The following is a 20528-nucleotide window of genomic DNA, read 5'->3' as shown; positions in this document are numbered from 1 at the left end:
CCGAACTCTGAATGAAAGCCAACTACCCGAACTCCACCAAACCCAACCATCTTTTTGCAACGAACTTAATTATATTAGTCGAGAAACTTCAGGGAAGGCGCGTCTCTCATTTGTTTATGCAAGCTCTTCAGCCGTTTTACCTCGCAAAAAAAAAAGTTCTTCAGCCGTTTTTGCTCCCGATCGAGCTGCTGACTAAGATGCGAACACCGTTGACAACACACGTTCAGCAAGGACCGTGCCAAGAACTTGAAAAAAAAAAACATACACCCCTGTTCGCCGTCGCTATAAAAAACCATTTCCTTGATCTCCTGAAGCCTCTTGCCTCGAATTGCAAAGAAGCCCGATCAAAGTGAAACACTCCCCGAATCAGATTCAGGAGATCAAGGAAATGTTTTTTTTGCCCGTCAGAAATTTCCTGTGGAGGCGCTCTATCTGACCGTGTCCGACAGAGGCCCGGTCTGTGCCGTGAACACTGACACGTCTCGGCGAGAAGCTGGCCGGGCTATATCCCCAGGCCAGCAGCAGCTCATCCCCTCCCCTTCCCCAGTCGTCGTCTCCCCGCTGGTTCCTCGGATACATGATCGATTGATCGCGCCGTGCTCGTGGTTGACCCGCGCGCGGCGGCCACCACCATGCGCGCCCTGCCGCTGCTCCTCGCCGCCGCCGCCGCCGCCGCCGCTGCGCTGCTCCTGGCGCTGCCCCGCGCGGCGCGGTGCCAGCAGCTGCCGCTGGACCGCGCGCCGCCGCCGCTCGCGCAGGTGCTCCAGGGCGCGCCGCCGCTGCCGGCCGTGCAGCGGGACCTCGAGGCCGAACTCCGGCGCCTCACCGACGAGCTCACCGCCCAGCTGCAGAAGAAGTACGGCTTCTGCATGGCCGACGTGTACGTTGCCTGATGGCCTGATCGATCGAGCTCCCCGCCGTCGTCGTCAATCTTCGAGTCGTCGATCGATAGAATAGAAACTGATGATTTGGATGCTGCTGGTGGCTTAATTAACATTTGATGTTCATTCACCAGGAAGAAGGATTTGAACCAGACGTTCAACTTCACTTCCGACTTCAGCTTCGCCTCCGACTGCATGGAGCAAACCAGCGGTGAGTCCGCTGCAAACTCTGAACAATTCAGCTGCAAGGTGATCGTCTTGCGTGCCATTTGCTGAAACAACTGGTTCAGACTTGCTTTTGACAATCGACGCGAATACGCGTGCGTAGATTCATTCAGCACACGCTACCTTTTGGTGGAACTGACTACCTGTTACCTTTGACAATAGATCAGAAATTTGTTCAAAAAAAAAACAATAGATCAGAGAAACGAATACCTAAGCAGTTTACGACATGAATACCAGTTAGGCCCTGTTCGGTTTTCTCCAAAACCAGGTGAAATGAGGTGGATTGAATCCTAAACAAGTCACTTTAGGATTCAAACCCCCTCATTCCACACCATTCCACCCGGTTTTAGACAAAACCGAACTGACCCGTCTTGTTTGGTTCCATTCCAGAATCTTAGCACACGATTCCCAAGAAAAGAATCTCACATACATGGAGTACTAAATGAAACATATTTGCAAAATCTTTTCAAGAATAGGTGTAATTTTTCGCGACGAATCTAATGACGGTAATTAATCGATGATTAGCTACAATGATATTACAGTAATCATCTTCTAATCACTCGATCAAAGGTCTCTTTAGATTCTTCACGGTTTCTAGCGCAGGGGTTTTGAAGTTAGTTTTGAAAACTGTCTTAATTTAATACCTCTGTTTGCAAGGCATATTTTTTGTTTTGAAAATGTTAGCTTTGCAAAATCTAACAACAAAATAGTTAAATCATAAACTGCTAAGAGTACAAAAGTTGTATCATGAGTTCATGTTCGAGTTATTTTTAATTCGAAATTGATGATATAAATGAAGAGAAATCGGTGGTCAAAACTCATATTTTCTTAGGTTTTCTCGTCCTGAAATAATCTTTACCATGATGGACTTGTACCAAAAGATCCCATCTTGACCCTTGCGCCAATTGGCTATGTATCAGAATGTTACTTTTTTTTTAATTTACCAAATTTAAAATTCGAGGCAGTTTGGCAATAATGTTTCGGTTGCAGAACATAGGCCTGTTTGGTTCTCTACGCGTGCTAGAAAACTTTGACCGCTAATTACAATGTTAAATAAAGTTAGTTTACAAAACCAAATTTAGAACTCCTGCGCTAGGAACCCTGAAGAATCTAATGAGACCTTTGACCGCGTGATTAGAGAATAGTTACTGTAGTATCACTGTAGCCAATAATCAATTAATTACTGCCATTAAATTCGTCGCGAAAAATTATATTCATCTTTAAAAAAATTTTATAAATAAATTTCGTTTAGCATTTCATACATGCGAGATTTCTTTCTTATCTTGTGTGCGCCAGCTAGCAGAACCAAACAGGGCGATAGTGCTGCATATTTTCGAGTGGCCGACAAGTGGGATCGGTCTAGGCGACCGAAAAGACAAACAGGTAGGACCACGTCACCCACTCCCGAGTTGCCACGAAATGACGCCTCCACCTCCGCTCGCGGCCGCCGCGCCGCCCGCTCGAGGGCGCCGCCGCGCCCCGTCCGTTCCCCTCCCGCGCCGCGTGGTGTCCGTGGTCGAGAGCATGGGCGTTGCGGGTGCTGCTCACGTGCTGCGGTATGCTCCGACGGAACCACCGATCCTTTCCCCTACATTCGCACCACCGCAATCCGCCACTTTGCTAAGTTTTTTTCTGTTATCAGTAAACCCTCTAGTGGTTCCGCGAACGCAGATTCGCCGATTGGTTTTATATCCTGCAGAGAGCGGAGGATTTGTAGGGCTAACGCTTCGTGAGTTTGTTGGTTTAGACGCATCCCCGTTTGGTGGAGAGTGGAGGCGATTTGGTGATCTGGGAAATGTATGTAGTTAGTTTGGAATTTTTGTATATTTAGATAAATAGGAGATGCCTTTGCCTAGTGCTACCGATTTTGTTTCAATTGAATGAACCCCACCTTTCTTTGATTGGATACTGCAATGTTGTCACTGGGGACAGAATTAAGGTACTGGATTCCACATTAGAAACCTTAGGAAAACGTACCATGATTACTCCGTAAAAGGGTTTGTCTGTGCAGGGAACATGGCCAGGATGCTGTGTGGTAGAGCTGAAGTGGAGGTGTACATCAAAAGCTTGGCTAGTTCTGGCAGTCGTATCACCAGGATCAGTAAGAACTGCAATTGAAACTCATGGGCACTTGGGTGCCAGCCCGGCTGGGCTTGCATGTCGTTGAGTGACGAGTCATCTGACGAAACGGTTCCATCAAGAACATTGAACTGCAGGCCATGTTGTCTGGGTTTTTTCTGCCCCCGTGGCCTGACCTGCATGATACGTAAGTTTTCTTCAAACAAACCCAGCCTGCCAGTGCCAGCCAAGCATACTGAACTTATTTTGCATGAAACAAATGATATTATATTACGGGTGACCCTATGAATTTTAACATTGCTCGAATACCCTTGAGAAAAGTACTAATATGCATGAGTAAGTCCTTTGTTTGGATGCTTAAGTTAGTATATTTTTAGTACAATTGACAAAAAAAATTGGAATTTGTTCTTTCCATCAAGATTATGGTTTGTTCTAGACTTAAGTACCACTCTTTCTTTTTTTGCATTCATGGTTGTTTCTGCTTAACTCCTTCAAATTCGCTCTCAACTCTTTTCAGCTTGTCCTTTGGGTGCTTACTGTCCTCTTGGGACATTGAATGACACTACTGGCCTTTGCGATCCGTAAGATGAACTTCCATTTTCAACACTTTATTTGTAATTTAATATGTTTCATAATTATTTCTCAGAACTTGACTTTTCGTTTCTTTCTTTCTGAAATATACCAGGTATTTTTACCAAATAACTCCAGGAACAAACACTACATGTGGTACTGCAGATTCTTGGGCTGATATTGTTAGAACCAATGATGTCTTTTGCCCTCCAGGGCACTACTGTCCAACCACAACCAAGAAACACAACTGTAGCGATGGGTACCATCTCTTTCTTATACGCCATCATCCACAATTTATTGCGATATTTGGTCTGTTGCTAATTGTTATTTGTAACTTTTTATTCTGAAGGTACTATTGTCGCAAAGGTTCCACCGATGAGAAGAGTATGTATATCTTATTTTTTAAATAATCTTCATTCAGAAGGGATCATTTAGAACTATTACTTGCCTAGTAACTGGTTCCTTTAGTTCAAACTTATGATCCATCAAGTCTCATTTATGATTCCACACTTAAATGTTTCTTCACAGCAGGGCGGGTGCCTGAAATCCTAACCATTGGTTTGCCTTGTCTGCAAAATGTAAAAGTCGTGCCATTTTTGTGGCTTAAACAATCTTTTGATAAATTTCACATAGTACTGATGCCAATTCTGTCAAGACCTGGCATAATAGGAAATTTTGCTATTGCAGTCAGGGGCAGAGCTATATGGTAGGCATACTGGGCTTACCCCCCCCCCCCCACACACACACCCGGTCCACATTGTTTCTCATGCATACCATTATTTCACAAACTGCATGTCTATATGTGCATGCATTGTGTTAGTTCATGGACTGCATGTCTATATGTACACCAACCTTCCTTCTGTAGCAGAGAGGCAAGCGGGAGCTCACAATCCATGCTTGTTCCTTGCGCTTGCTGATTACCGTGTCATCTCTACTCTTTGCCCTGCTTGCCTGCCTAACTTCTGTGCTCATCATGCTCTGCCTCAACGAAGAATTGCATGCAAGGCGGCCAATAGTTTGCATGTTAGTTGAGTTACTTTTTTTTTTTGACTCTCCTTAAAGACCTAGAATTTTTGAGTCTTTTAATCATGCCAGCAGCGACAGAGTTTGATGCAATTAAATTACCATCCTCTCCTATGAATCTTTGGTTGAGAATTTGATATGCCTTGCAATTACTTCTTTGTTTACTTGACTTATTCTTAAAATCTGGACCAGGTAGCACAACAGTGTCATACACTACATAATTTATTTCTATGATAATATTTTTGTGAGCAGCGTAATACACTTCTTTCTGTTGCGACCCCCCCCCCCCCCCCCCCCCCCCCGCGCCCCAGTTTCCTTCCCTCTGCACCACTGGTTGCTACACTTTGCACAAACTGCAGGAATCTATACTTTTCCACTATTTACTCTATTGAATGTATTTATGGATCTTTAGTAATGGCACATAAATTTGCAGAGTGCTTTTGGAGAAACACTTGCAAGGATAATGCAATAAAAGAAGATTTGAAATTATATGGTATTATATTAATTGTAAGTAGCATATCTGACCAATTTCCTTTGTCATCTCTTTTCTTGTCTTTGAGTGTTGTATTTTCATCTGCGACTTTAACGTTGATATGTGCATCCCCAGCCCCAACAGAATATCCAAAACCGGTTCTATAGAACTTACCTCTTAGGCCTTCCACAATGTGTAGCTTTTCTAGTGATGCTTGAAACGTCATGTCAGAAGTGATGCCTGTTTCGCTTGTAACGCCGCAGTGTACAGCATCACTCTTCCTATATGTGGAAACCAAAATAGAATTAAAAATTCCAAACTCATCTCCTCTCTCCTTCCCTCCAAACGCATGCAGTATATTTTAAGCAGCAAGCATCGTTGCACATTCTTGCGCCAAAGCCATGAAAATTTTATCAGGCATTGGGTGCTGCAGTGTTGGAGCATCGGTAGAAGTGATGCCTAAAATCCAAAAAGTGTTTTCAAGCACACTTTAGCGGTACACTGTAAAGGGCCTTACTGTAATACTGTTTCAGCCTTAAATGTAGACAAGAGCCATCATTTGATTTTACACATTTTGGTAAAAGTGTGTATCAATTTTATACTCTTGGGAGTTGGGATTAAAAGTGTTGTTATTCTAAACTGCAGCCATCATTTCAGTTTACACATTTTGGTAAAAGTGTATATCAATTTTATTTTTAAAACATCCTGTCTTACTGACAAATATTTTCTTAGCAACATTCTGTTACGTCACCAACTCATACTCCCATGGTCCACAAAATTTTTTCTGGTTAGACTTGAAATTAATGCCTAAGAATCTCGAACCTTACAATTATTCTTGCTTGACTGAGGAATATTTTCTAGCAACATTTTATTACATATTGCTAACTAATAGTCTGATACTCTTTTGATCCATAAAAGTATTCTCTTGTTGGAAATTAATGCTTAATGCGTCACTGACGCTACTCTAATTTCATTTTGAAATAGGATTTATAACTTTTCAGCGTAATGCTCGGATATGTAATATATCTTTGTCACAGTTCTCTAAATTGTTTCTTATTGACTTAATTATGGCTGTTAGTAAACTCCTTTTGTACTTCTAATCTTCTTTGCAGGCTATCTTGAGCTTTGTTTTGCTACTGGTGTACAACTGCTCTGGCCTATTCATTACCATTCAAGTAAAAATGTCATCTAGAGCTCGTAAAAAGGCTGCAAAAAAGGTAAACAAATCAGCCGCAGCACGTGAAAGATGGAAATTAGCAAAAGAACTTGTGATATGACATGAGGTAGAAATGACTGGGTCTTTCAATACACCTCACCAATCAGCTACATCATCTAATGGAGGACTAAATGGTGCTGAAGCTAATGCTAATGGATCAAAAAATCACGAAAATCTAACTCAGGTTCACACAGAAAGGTTTGGGCGTGCGTATAATCAGATTGGAACAGATAGAACTATGAAAACGAACAATGATAAATTATCGTTCGCTGGAGTGGTGTCTCTAGCTACTGAATATAGACCGCAAAGGCCAATGCTTGAAGTGGCTTTCAAAGGTCTAACACTGTCGATTGGGAAAAAGAAACTTCTGCAATGTGTTACAGGAAAACTTTCTCCAGGTAGGGTAACAGCTATCATGGGCCCTTCTGGAGCAGGAAAGACTACTTTTCTCAATGCTGTGTTAGGTAAAACATCGGGGTATAAGAAGGATGGGCTAGTCCTCATAAATGGTTTACCTGAATCAATGCAGTCATATAAGAAGATCATTGGTTTTATTCCGCAAGATGATATTGTCCATGGGAACCTGACTGTTGAGGAAAATCTTTGGTTTAGTTCATCTTGCAGGTATTTGATACATTCAAAGCACAAAGTTTAATCGCTTTCCTAGTCTATTCCTTTTCTGTTGCACTAAACTATTTTGGTACAAGCCTTTATCAACTAACTTTTGCTGTGCCAGTGGCGAAATATCTAGGTTCAATTATTTCTTCCCCCTGTATGCAAGTTTTTAACTTGCAGTGCTCAAATTTTGAACTTGTGATAAGAAATGATGAAATAGTATTTCAAGACTTATCAACAGACAGAAAAATACTGATGTGCATGCTGTAATAATATTCTTTCTCATGGCTGCTCCACACAACATGTTAAACGTAATGTTCATTTGTTTTGGATATATCATTATTTGATTTTTAAAAAGGTTTATGATTTATATTTGATTTTTTCCTGGCTTCAGATACATAAAGTAGCTTTAGCTCTTAGCTTTAATCTATTAGGTGCCTAGATGATGATCTGAACAGCCTTATGTGTCTGCTACGTATGTATAGAAAATGCAATGGAGTTGACCTCAGTAATCCTTTTCATGATGTACCTGTTTGTATCTTCACAAAGTAAATGGTTTATTACAGCAGTCGATATTGAATTGTGGAATAGGTTAAGCAAAGGCATGTTAAGATCTCACAAGGTTCGAGTTCTTGAACGGGTTATTGAATCATTGGGGCTTCGAGAAATCAGAAATTCCCTTGTCGGGACAGTGGAGAAGCGGGGTATTTCTGGAGGACAAAGGAAGCGTGTAAATGTTGGGATTGAAATGGTTATGGAACCATCTCTTCTGATATTAGATGAGCCAACTACAGGCTTAGACAGTGCTTCCTCTCAGCTACTCCTAAGGGCTCTTAGACATGAAGCACTTGAAGGCGTAAATGTTTGTGCAGTGGTTCACCAACCAAGGTATCTCTTAAACATTTAATCATCAATTTTCTCCTTTCTGTATGAATTAATGTTCTCCATATCTTAAATTAAAATTGACTTTGCTCACATGCAAAGTTTTGTAATGGATATCTGTAACATCCATTGGTCAATGGGCCTGAAAGCTTGCATTCCTTGTCTTAGGTCACCTATTAGTTGGTATCAATACCTTGTGAAAGAAATTCATCCACATGCAGGGAGCGGATCCTGGATTGAGCCAAAGAGGGTGCTGCTCCTCTGTACTTGAGTTAAATTCCTATTTTATGTTATCTTCAAGGCTAAAGGAGTAATTTAACTTGCACATTCATGGGCTGAGGGGGTATTTTAGCACCCCGTCAGCCCATGAGCCGTCAGCACCCCTTGCAGATCCACCCCTGTGCACATGCACTGTAGTGCTAAACCAATACATGTGATTGGCTATCCAAAAAGGGCGATAATTTGTTTTTCACATAGAGTTAAAAACTTGAATATATTTTCTTCGCTTTCTTTTTGCTTTATTGGCATATAAGCTTGACTCTCGTTAATTTTGTACGCAGCTATACTTTGTTCAACATGTTTGATGACTTTGTCCTTTTGGCAAGAGGTGGCCTTATTGCTTATCATGGACCTGTAAGTGAAGTTGAAACGTACTTTGCAGGCCTGGGGGTCAAGGTGCCAGACCGTGAGAATCCTCCAGACTATTTCATTGACATTTTAGAGGGAATAGTAAAGACAAAAATTAGGGGAAATGTGACTCCTAAACACTTACCACTCCTTTGGATGCTACATAATGGCTATGAAGTTCCAGATGATTTTCAGAAGGACCTTGAGAATATTAATACAATTCGCGAGTTATATACTGTTCGGTCCATTTCTAGGGAACAGTCTTTGGCAGAACAGACGGAGAATACAGATTCTGTGCACCACAATGTCAGACTCTCAGACAATCAAATAAATCACTGGAAAGAAAAACACCTCGTGTTTTTATGCAGTATGGGTACTATTTGGGGAGGTAAATTGTTTTTTTTTTACATTTCCTGCATGCTGCATAATCAGTCTGTAACTAAACTGTCAAAATGTTTCAGGGTAGCAAAGCAACGGCTGCGTGAATCTACACAGCAGGCCGTTGATTACTTGATATTGTGTATTGCTGGCATATGCATTGGGACAATTGCTAGAGTTCGAGATGATTCTTTTGGTGTAGCTTCTTATGGATATACCATAATGGCAGTTTGTAAGTCAGCATCTTTTACTGTTTCCAAATTAGTAAATTTACATAAGCTATCAAAAACAACAAAAACTGGCTGCCCTGTTGTGAAATTACCCCTATACATAGCTTAGTTATGATAGACTGTATATAGTTGAACTACAATGACATAACTAAGAGCTTTTAGTAAATATAAACTAAGTTCTATCACAGGTCTTAATCATACATGTTATATCATTGTAATTATGTTACTCTAATTTAAATGGAATATATATCATACAAATTAATCCTACGCTTTTGTCCAGTTTGGACTTTTGAGTAGTTGTGGTCCAAAAGTGATTTTTTTCCCTAGCACCTATCACAATGAGCTGAAACAGGAAACAAGATATGTATATTTCATAAGCTGACAATGGCTACAACATTTTAAATTGCACTCTCTTAGGATAATGCGTTTATAAGATATAATACAAGTGAAACCAAGACATGCGCTTCTCTTCATTCTGTCACAAGTTCTTAGCTACAACAACTTATCAAGTAGAAATACACAAATCACAGCCAAGCTTATATTCATGACAGTGCCCTGTTTGACAATGGGAATCCTACCAAGTCTTAACTATTCATTCATACATAGAAAATTTAGCAAAATTTAATTGTTATCTTACTAATTTCAATGTGCTTCTTGCAGCACTATTATGCCAACTTGCGGCATTGCGGTCATTTTCACCAGAAAAGTTGCAATATTGGAGGGAGAGAGAATCTGGCATGAGCTCTCTAGCTTACTTTCTCGCAAGAGATACTATTGATCACTTCAATACTGCTATTAAGCCAATCATCTTTCTCTCAACTTTTTATTTCTTCAACAACCCACGGTCGACTCTTAGAGACAATTATTTGGTTTTGCTGGCACTAATTTATTGTGTAACCGGCATAGGTTACACCTTTTCTATTTGGTTTGAGCTTGGATTAGCTCAGTTGGTAAGTAGGGCATATTCGAACTTTTTTTAATTATGTATATAACTTATAGAAAGTGCCTGATAAACTATATTGTTGCAGTTTTCTGCAATAGTACCTGTTGTGCTGGTCCTGGTGGGCACTACAGCAGATCTTCCACGGTTTATAAAGGAATTAAGCTATCCAAAGTGGGCCTTAGAAGCTTTCATCATTGCAGGAGCAAAAGAGTTAGTATCCTGTTTCTTTAATCGGCAGTCATCAAATAGTTAAAAAACTTGTTTATGGCGTTATTAATCACACTTTTGTGTAGCACAACCATTATGCACTGGAAAACTATCTATGAACCTTGTTTATTCATGCACAAGAAAAAAAATCCAGAATTCTCACAATTGAAAGAAACTAGCTATGAACCACTTCTTTCAGCTAGAAGATATAATGTTTTTGTACTTCTTGTGTTATAGCCTATATGTGACTCAAATATTATCGTTGTATAGCCTGAAATTATCTAACTAATTCTCAAAGTGCTTATTTGGATATTCTTTGGCATTATAGTTTCTAGTGTAAATAAATTATTAAATTACATCTTATGATTTTCTCACTAACCAGTCGCCACCTGCACTCATGCCTCTAAACTTGTATAAGTATTTTAAGATGTTCCATCTTTTGCTTAACGTGGTATCCCCCTTCAGGTATTCAGGTGTGTGGCTGATCACTAGATGTGGAGCCTTGCTCCGAGGAGGCTATGATATCAACCATTTTGGTCTTTGTATCACCATTATTATGCTTTATGGTGTACTCTTCCGGCTTGTTGCGTATCTTAGTCTGTTAAAGCTGAAATACAGAAATAGATGTAAGTGTACTTGTATCATTGGTTTTCTCCTCAATCCATGTATGTTACTACTCCCTTCGCCCTGAAATATAAGGCATTTTGATTTGTCCTAAGTCAAAGTAGTCTAAATTTGACCAAATTTATAGAAAAGAATATTAACATCTAACACATCAAAAAGTTAAATTATGAAAATATATTTTATAATAAATCTAATTATTCTCATTTGGCATTCAAAATACTATTACTCTTTTCTATAAACTTGGTCAAACTTATAACATTTTGACTTATGATAAATCAAAATGCCTTACGTTTTAGGACGGAGCGAGTACTACTTATTTTAACGACAAAGTTGCACATTCTAAACATGTGCGTTGCGCAGGTCTGCCATCTTATGGACTCTAGTGATAAAGACAAGTGTTTGCTTACCGAGACTCGAGCCCAACCTTAGTCCCTATTTGGGACCGCGTCTGCGACGCTTAAACGCCAAACGCGGAAATAATCCCGCCAAACAGGTTGCGTCTGACGCGCGTTTGAGGAACACCCCCGAGGCAAAATGCGGAAGTTTCAACTGCGCAAGGAAAAATCGCGCGTTTACATGTCGCGCTTCTGGTGCTCGCGGTCCCAAACAAGCCTTTAGAGGAGGCACTTTTTTTGTGTATATACTGTATGAAAGAAGGCTCTTGTAGGAAGCTGTACACTCAGGAGTATATGAATACTGTGAAATAGATACCGGGCAGTAACTTCCGAATGTATATGCACACACAAATCTTTATGCACTGAATTCTCTTGTGCGCCACATTTTGAGCCTGAGTTCTGTAATCTCTGTCTTGACTGTAGTTGCCCTCGTTTCGGGAGTTGCTAGGATCGTTTCTGTAAATCAACTTGCTGGGCAGGCAGCCAGTCAGAGGCCTGAGAATGCATCGTTTCTCCATTTTATTAGTAGGAAAAACGCTGAAATTGATATCAGGTACACGGGCCGAAGTGGGCCCCGATTTTTTTTCGAGAACAAACTGGGCTCGGAGTTGCTAGGATTTGGGCTGAAAATTCTGAGCACGATTTGGCCTGGCCCTGGCCCAAAACTGCTGGTCGCATGCGCCTGGAAGGACACTTGTCTTCTCCACGGGCCGACGCCTTTCCGGCTCCCCCACGACACGCCTCCCCCGCCTCCGCCATCAAAACCATCTCCAAAACCCCACTCCGCAATGAGACCCGCAGCCGCAGCAGCCACCGCCACCGCCGCCGCGCTCCGCCTCCGCCTCCGCCTCCGCTCCGCCGCCGCTTCTCTCTCGCCCCCAGCCACAGCTCTCCTCACCCACCGCCGAGCCGCCCTGCTCCTGCCCCCTCTCCGCCGCCTCTGCTCCCCCGCCCCTCCCCGCGCCTCCGCCGCCCCCGACTCCCAGCCCCCGCCGGGGCTGCTCTCTCCCGTCATGGACGCGCAGTTCGAGTCCTTCCGCTCGCAGCTTGACGAGTCCTCCACCCTCCGCGACCGCATCCGCACCGTCGTCTCCGAGATCGAGTCTGCGTCCCGCGTCGCCACGGCCGCGCTCCTCCTCGTCCACCAGCCCGTCCCCCTCGAAGGTTGCCGCCTCTCCTCCTCCTCCCCCATTTCACTTCTACTGGGTCTGGGGGTCTGTCACCTCCTTGCGCCTAATCTTTGTTTATTGCTCCGGAAATGTTTACCCTCCTCTCCACTAGCGCAGATGTACTCGGGAAGGCGAAGGCGCAGGTGGAGGTAATCAAGGGGCTGTATGCGCAGCTGGCGGAGGTCCTCAAGGAGTGCCCCGGCCAGTACTACAGGTGAATTGCCCCCCATTCAATTCGGCGCATCTGTGTCCAGGTTGTTAGCAACCGGATTTTGTGAGGGAAATGTGTCATGTCTCGTGTGTGGGGTTTCGTGGCTTAGGTACCACGGTGATTGGAAGTCCGAGACGCAGGTGGTGGTGTCGATGCTCGCGTTCATGCACTGGCTGGAGACTGGCGGGCTATTAATGCACGCTGAGGCCCAGGAGAAGCTAGGATGTATGTTAGCGTTCTGTCAATTGTTGCAGTAGTTGCATTGTGGTAATTAGTAATGTCTCATTGCATCTAAATTCATACATTTGCTTTTGCAGTGAGCTCTGGGGAGTTTTGCCTTGATGTTGAGGACTATCTGACAGGTTAGTGTATCTGTCAGTCTGTACGTTACCTTTTCCTTCCCTTTGTTTTTTTTACTTTCTAAATAGATGTTTACTCTTGGGATTTATGGATGTAAGTCTGGAGTGTTTGCACAAGAACTGTACATGGATTAAAAGTTTTGGATTCAAATTGCACTGTGTACTTTGGATTCAAATTTTGTGCTGATCATGATGCATATGTGTATTTTTATCATGTTGCCGGCATTGTCATTCGCCACTTATTGCTTATTTTTATCATGTTGCCGGCATTGTCATTCGCCACTTATTGCTTGAAACATGTGAACCAATTCAGTATTGTCAATAACTCTGAAATCATTCTGTTTGTTCTTTGTAGATTTATGGAACTTATGCCTTGTAAAATGTTCTGTGAAAAATTGAAAATTATGCTGTCACTTACATTAGGACTTGCTTGTCTTGCAGGATTGTGCTTCATGTCCAATGAATTTGTAAGTTTAACTCATCAAACAAAGTAGTTCCTATATTTTTTTTATTTTTGTGCAAATAGTTCCATTTTGATATGCTTGTGACTTGAAACAACAAAAATTGTCCAGTCAGCCCAAGTCCTGAACACAGGACTGTTGATAAAATCAATATATCCTTGTTAGGGAATATTGCATATTACTTTGACTAGATAATCTGAAGACTAGAACTAACTATGCACACACCATTAATTATATGTGTACCTATGGAGATATTATTTAACAACATAAGTCTAAAGCATTAGTTTGTGCTCCTCTCCTCTGATTAGATGAATTTACACCTGACATTCAGAATTGATTGTTTCCAATAAAAAATATTAATTGTGCAGTACAATTATGATGTCTTTGGGTAGGATTACCAGCTACTTGTGATTTTGTTGCATATTGGACAATCAATTAAGCTAGCTCAGTAGTTGCAATTTGCAATACCATTTGTGGAACCAAAATGTTGTATGCAATGGCTTCTTAGTTATTTAATCTTGCTAAGAAGATTCATTTTTGAAGCTTCATTTGATTTGTGCATTATTTTGATCATGACAATATTGTCTGTTTTGTTACTTAATATTTCCTAGTCGATGAAACTTCTTGTCAAGCATATTTGGAAAATGCTACCCCCTCTGTTCCAAATTATAGGTCGTTTTGGCTTTTATGTATCTAGATACTACATATATCTATTAGCAAAATTTATGTACGAAAAGCCAAAAGGAACTATAGTTTGGAATGGAGAGAATATATCTTATCAGATATCCATGTTGAAAAACAGCATTTCTTGTGTTGGTTGTAGGCTGCAGGATTGTATAAATATTGATTGCTGTTTACAAGGCTAATATTAACAAAATCCTAGGGTTTCAGTTGAATTAAAAGATGTTGCCACTACAGTCAGTGGCCACTATTACTAGTATAATTGCGTGTGTCATATTATATTTGAGTTAGTTGACCAGGAACAAATATGGGCAAGCCAAAGCTTCTCTAAGAAGCCAACTTTATTGTGTCAACCTTGGCTTGAGTAGAAGTCTAGATTCTAGAAGATGAGGGCAATGTCCCTAAGTTTATCATTGAGTAGTGGTTATAGGTGATTCAAATTGGGGCAGGAGGGCATCTAAATTAACTTCCATATTTTAATGGATATGGTTAAATGTTTTTTTTTCAATCGGTTTCTTATTGCTGAAGCTAAGAGCTCATATTTATTTCAAGGACAATCCTGCAATGAATGCAGAATTGCGTAGCCTCACCGTGTACCTTTTGTGAATCATATAGCAGGACCGGAACATTTGGAGTAAATGATTGGCACTGTTTTGGCGATTTTGCATGAGGATAGTTATCTTTCTTGCGACTGTGCAAGTAATAAAGTATTGGCTATTGATAACTTTTCTTGTGACTCTGCATGAGCATGAAATTGAATAGTTATGGTGTGGGAAAATTGCAAGTTTGTATTGATAAATAGAGGGTCACAATGAAAGTAAGAAAGATTAGTTAATGTCATGTTATCTAACATGGACTGCATTTGGTTCCATGTTATTTTTAAAATTTTGGCACAGCAATGCTATAGTAAGTTGTCTAGTTTCCTGATTGCTGATTATGTCTTCACACTCTTACTACTATGGAAATGGTGTATGAATATGTGAAGTACTCTTCTGTTCAAATTTATATTTATAGTAGTATAGCACACAGCTCTGTCTTTACTTTAATATGGAAGTGTATTGTTGTAAATGGATATTTAATTAAATCTCATGGCAATCATGGTAAACAGGCACATTAGTGGTGAGACTTCCAGATTTTGGCAATAATAATGGGAAAATGGTTTACTTAAATGAATAATTCCTTCAGAAAACTAAAATGCTCTGGTGATTAGCTACCTTTTACCAACCCCTTTCTACTTTTGTGGCTGTGGGTTGGTCATTGAGCTATCTTCTGAGAAATTTTATTGGTATCAATTTATATTCTCAGTCAACTTGTTGATTTGTTTAGTCAAGTCCACTATCCCATTTCTCTCTTTTATGTTAGGGTATTTTAATCTTAATTTTTTGGGTGGGGTGGGGGTAAATGCGGGGGGGGGGGGGGGGGGGGGGGGGGGTGAGGCGATGCATGATTCATATGCTAATTTCACTTGAAAAGTTTGGCTTGCTAAATTAATTTGTGATGGTAATGCTGATATGATTAAAGACCAGTGGGTTGTGGGATCAAGGTCAACATGTACATATTATTGAGATAAATTTAACATTTTTGTATGAGTTCAACCCCAAATTATTCTTTCCCAATGTTGTCATGTTCAACCCATTTTCTTGTTTGCAGTTTCAAACGAGCGTCAAACATCCCAGTTTCTTTATGACATCAAGAGAAACAAGAAACATATAACACCTCTACTTTGCAATAGTTTCTTTTTGTGGCACCTAAGGATTTAGTGAGTACTTTGATATATAAAAATATGCACAAAAGAAGCATGCAATTATTCAGATACCATAAAAAAATTTAGAGCTTGGCCTTGACTAAATACCTACACTTAAAAAATTGGAATTTGGATTGTTCTGTTGTCTGTCGTGTATTTGTAGGTAAAGACAACTGTACGTCATGGGTATCAGCAATCTTTATGGGTGTACAAAAACTATGCACTACCTAGTACCTACATTTCATACTAGATGTTTTATTGTGTGTTTTCCATGGATGGATATGTAGAAAGTTGTAATGCTCACCTGCCATAGACTGGAATTAATGGCTTCATGATGAATTTTTTGCAGCCTAGATTTGTTGTAAATCGCGTCACTGCTGGAGACTATGACTGTCCTAGAAAGGTTCTGAGCTTCTTGACTGATCTTCATGCTTCGTTTAGGATGCTGAACCTGCGCAATGACTTCTTGCGCAAGAAATTTGATGGTGAGTTTTATCTGCTTAGACTTTTAAACATGACCTGGTGTGCTGATGTCTCTTATAGTATGTTAATATTTGCTTGGGGGCTGTTATGCTGCCATGGTGTGTACGTAATTAGTCTCTGTTAATCGCTTTGCAGGGATGAAGTATGATTTGAGGAGGGTGGAGGAGGTCTACTATGACGTGAAGATCCGTGGACTTGCACCAGCGGAGTCGAAACAAGAGGCGTCTCAGTCGTAGAATCCTGGATAGTGTTGAGGTACTTTGCGGTTTGACTTTTGCCATCGATAACGTGTTCGTGTGGCTAGAATGTAGAAAATCCTTGCTGGAATCGTATGTGATAGGGGACTGGACTAGTGATTTTGAGGGGACGCGAACTCCCATCTGACTCCCATATCTTGAAGAGTCATGTGCCAGATATTTCTCAGAGTGAACTGAATGATATTTATGTTGTCGATTACGCTCAAGAGTATACATCACCTTTCTTCTTTCCTATCACCTTTGCTTTCCATGACTGAACGGGCTGGACCCAATTAAAGATTTGGGCCATAGATGTGTGCCCGTGCGTTGCAATGGCTACAAAATTTATACTCCTAATATAATCATGCATACGAGGTACAGTTATTCCAATTGTTCATAAACCACTTTATAAAATATGATAAAACTTTGTTTGACAAAATACTGCATAGATAAGTTAGGATTTTCAAATAATACACACTTTACTATTGTTGATCAGGTCCTTGTAGAAGGTCAGCAACATTCAGAAAGAACATAGTAATACTTTCATCTTGTATAGTCAGCATATATTATCTCATTAGCTCAGCATAATTTTTTCCATGCATATGGAATACAACGATTCCAAGATTGTTGTAGGTAGCAAAATTTGTTTTCGAATGAGTTTCATACTAGTTGAACTATAGTTGCACATCTAGATAGTATATATTTTAGTTTATATTTTGTGCAAGTGTCATAGGTTAAGATTTTAAGTTTGCCTGATTAACCTTCCCTCTTAGACTATTCTAGGGATCCAATCATCCCCTTAAAGTTTGGGTACGGTTTCTTTGCAGCATCACTTTCTCAAATGTGTGACGCGCGCTGACATTATCTATTTTGGCAATCTCACGAGAAAATGCATGGATTTTCAAGCTCGGCGCTATAAATAGCTCCATCTATCTGTTCTCCTCCATTTTGTTTATACTATAGACTTGCAAAGTTGCAAGGCCGGGGCGGCGGGATCGGAAGGATGATGGACCCATCTGCAGCAAAAGGCACCTGATGGTACGCACGGACCGAGCTCCAAGTCAGTCAAAGCCGCCGGGCGGCTGGCTGGCTCTTTGTTGTTGTTGCTGCAGTAGGATGGGAAGCATCCCGCTTTCCCGTTTGGGCAGGAGCAGGAACATCTCGGGGCCACGGGTGTTGGCGTGCTGTATCCAGCCTCCCCAAACGGGCGCTCTCTCAGCGCAATGCAAGCAAGCCACACGGATCCATCGATCGATGAGGATTCTGCAAGTCTGCAACCAATTACAACACTGTTCTAGTGTTGTTGACCTGGAATAGTTCAGTACTTTAGTTTTCAACGTAACCATTGTACACAATAGCTGCTCCCTCAGTTTCAAAATTATTTGTGCATATAAATAAATAAATGTATATCCTTTTAACTTTTTATTTGAATTCAAATTATTTGTTATGCTTCTAGAATTTTGAAAAGTCAAAATAACCTACAATTTAGAATGGAGAAAGTAGTTACCGTTTCTGGTTAGAGTAATGCACATACATGCGGTACATCAGTTTGCACACCTCCTGCACAACCTTTTAGAACTCTCTATAGGGGATTTTCTTAATGCGTAGGAGTATTTGTTAATTAGCTCGTGTAACACAACTACAACTAACTTTTGGTCCTTTTCTAATTCAACTACGCAGGAGATATTATTGAGACATCGCATTAGCATAGTATTTAGGATGATACTTTTTTTAATGAACTAGCTAGGATGCGTACTTGGACCACACCCACTGGGGACCCAAGGTTGAATGGCGAAGCCTAAGGCAGCTGCCTTGGCCTTGTTCATCAAAAACAAAAAGCAGCTGCCTTTTTTACCTCCTCCGGCAGAATGGTTGTTACCGGATTTGACCTTGTAGGTACGCTTGAGCTTGACCAGGCGGCCATGGTCGCCAGGCCATTGGTCCGCCTTTGACTCGTTTGTAAAAAAAAAATACTAGTGCTATATATTGTGGCTGACCAGATAGCTACTAGCTAGATTCATGGGTCGCATAAAGAACTCAAAAGTGTGATGTTGGCATGCTGATCTGTTGCGCAATGGCATGATAGTGATGGACCTTTTCCTGTCGAGAAGCAAGCAATTGCCTGGATTATTGACCCAGTGCCAATCAAGGTCGCCTGTTGGTTTATACCGACAGATTTAGCTAGTTGAGCACAGCGGCGGCTGCCGCGGGCTTGGTTTGGTTTAGATGACCAGGTCTGTTTAGATGCGAAAAGTTTGCGAAAAGTGAAGCTAAAAATCACTATAGCACTTTTTGTTTGTATGTGGTAAATATTGTCCTACCATAGGCTAACTAGGTTCAAAAGATTCATCTCGCAACGTACATCCAAACTGTGCAATAAGTTGTTTTGTTTATCCACATTTAGTATTCCATGCATGCGTCATTTACTATATTTAATATTTTGATGTGATTTCGATGTGACGGAAAGTTTGAAAACTTTGGAGGAACTAAACACAGCCCAGAGTAGAAAGAGGACGGCTGATCCAGAACCATCAGTGTTTCAATGCACTGCGTACCCACCTCAACGCGCAAATAATCCTACACTAATATACCTTCACCTTTGACTTCAAATTGTCAAACAGTTGTGTTAGCTGCCACCTCAATGGGCATGTCATCCACATGCAGGATTAGTTTCACCGTTGACTCCCTCGCCCAAAGACTTCCATGCCTCTGATTCACCTCAAAACCCTGTCGGCCTGTCCTAGATTAAGCACAGCAAAATAAACCAAACAACCGTTTTTGAATCTTCCAAGAATTTTGTGCTTCGGGATAATGGTCACACAATTAAGAAAAAATATTGTAAATTCATCGTGTTAAGTCTAGTAGTTAAACAAATTAATTTGGGGGCATAGTTGCATAATAAAAATTATTTTTTTTCACAAGCATGTTCACACAAATAAGGCAAGGAAATAAACAAACTTATGCAAAAACTAGTTTCACAGTTCACGTGTTTCTTAAATGTTAATCATGATTAGAATTTTCGGGTCGCGACACCATGTCTCTGATAGGGTCTTCATGGGCTTGCTTGTGAAAAAAAAAGAATCCCTTTTCGATCCCCTAATTTGTGTTCTCGGACCTTTTGTGCAGATTAGTTCCGGATTATAGTTTTACGGCCATTCCGAGATTAAGTCGAAGTTATCAAGGTTTCGTTCCCTCTCTTCCCATTGCTTGATTGCATCTGACCTTAATCAGGTATAAAACTAGTTAACCTGCCTTGTTTGGATTGTGCTAGTTACTAGCACACACATTCTCTGGAAAAAAATCTTGCATGCATGGAGTACTAAATGAAACCTATTTGTATAACCTTTTCAGGGATGAGTATAATTTTTCGTGACGAATCTAATGACGATAATTAATCAACTATTGGCTACAGTGATGCTACAGTAATCATTTTCTAATCACGAAGTCAAATGCCTCATTAGATTTCTCTTGTGAAGTAGCACATGATTGTAGAGTTAATTTTGCAAACTACCTTCATTTAATACCAGTAATTAATGGTCAAAATTTCATAGCACAACTAGCAAAGGGAACTAAACAAGGCCAGGCGCCTGTTCCCCACCAGTGCCTATCAGCCTATGTGGCCAATTCGAGGATGACACCTAGGACCTCTGGAATCTGCCCCTGTTCAAACGACTTTTTGCTGCCTGCCTGCCTGCCCTCGCCCCTGACGAAACTTCCTGGAAACTCCTGCACTACTCCTCCTGCCCTCTATATATATGCGGTCACTTGCCAGTTAAGCAATCTGCGAGCTGCTTCACTCCACCGCATGCCCAAGCTA

General features: G+C 40.9%; 1 protein-coding gene and 1 pseudogene across 1 annotated transcript; both read left to right on the top strand.

Moving 5' to 3' along the window:
* Nucleotides 1–491: 491 nt before the first annotated feature.
* LOC120650921 lies at nucleotides 492–11760 on the top strand (annotated as a pseudogene).
* Nucleotides 11761–12119: 359 nt separating this feature from the next.
* On the top strand, nucleotides 12120–16966 carry LOC120650920 (translin-like). The gene is made up of 7 exons (XM_039928224.1): nucleotides 12120–12531; nucleotides 12654–12750; nucleotides 12857–12972; nucleotides 13065–13109; nucleotides 13548–13573; nucleotides 16342–16477; nucleotides 16611–16966. Exons 1-7 carry the CDS (start codon nucleotides 12156–12158, stop codon nucleotides 16709–16711), a joined length of 897 nt encoding a protein of 298 aa, XP_039784158.1. The 5' UTR covers nucleotides 12120–12155; the 3' UTR covers nucleotides 16712–16966.
* Nucleotides 16967–20528: the final 3562 nt, after the last annotated feature.

Source organism: Panicum virgatum, chromosome 9K, assembly GCF_016808335.1.
Source record: "Panicum virgatum strain AP13 chromosome 9K, P.virgatum_v5, whole genome shotgun sequence".
Lineage (NCBI taxonomy): Eukaryota > Viridiplantae > Streptophyta > Magnoliopsida > Poales > Poaceae > Panicum > Panicum virgatum.
This window is presented reverse-complemented; position numbering and strand designations above follow the sequence as displayed.

Excerpts from the sequence above, each read along its gene's own strand:
- LOC120650920 (XM_039928224.1), top strand. The coding sequence starts at position 12,156 with ATGAGACCCGCAGCCGCAGCAGCCACCGCCACCGCCGCCGCGCTCCGC. Across the intron at positions 12,532-12,653 it reads CCAGCCCGTCCCCCTCGAAG|ATGTACTCGGGAAGGCGAAG; the intron begins GTTGCCGCCTCT and ends CCACTAGCGCAG. Across the intron at positions 12,973-13,064 it reads GGCCCAGGAGAAGCTAGGAT|TGAGCTCTGGGGAGTTTTGC; the intron begins GTATGTTAGCGT and ends TTGCTTTTGCAG.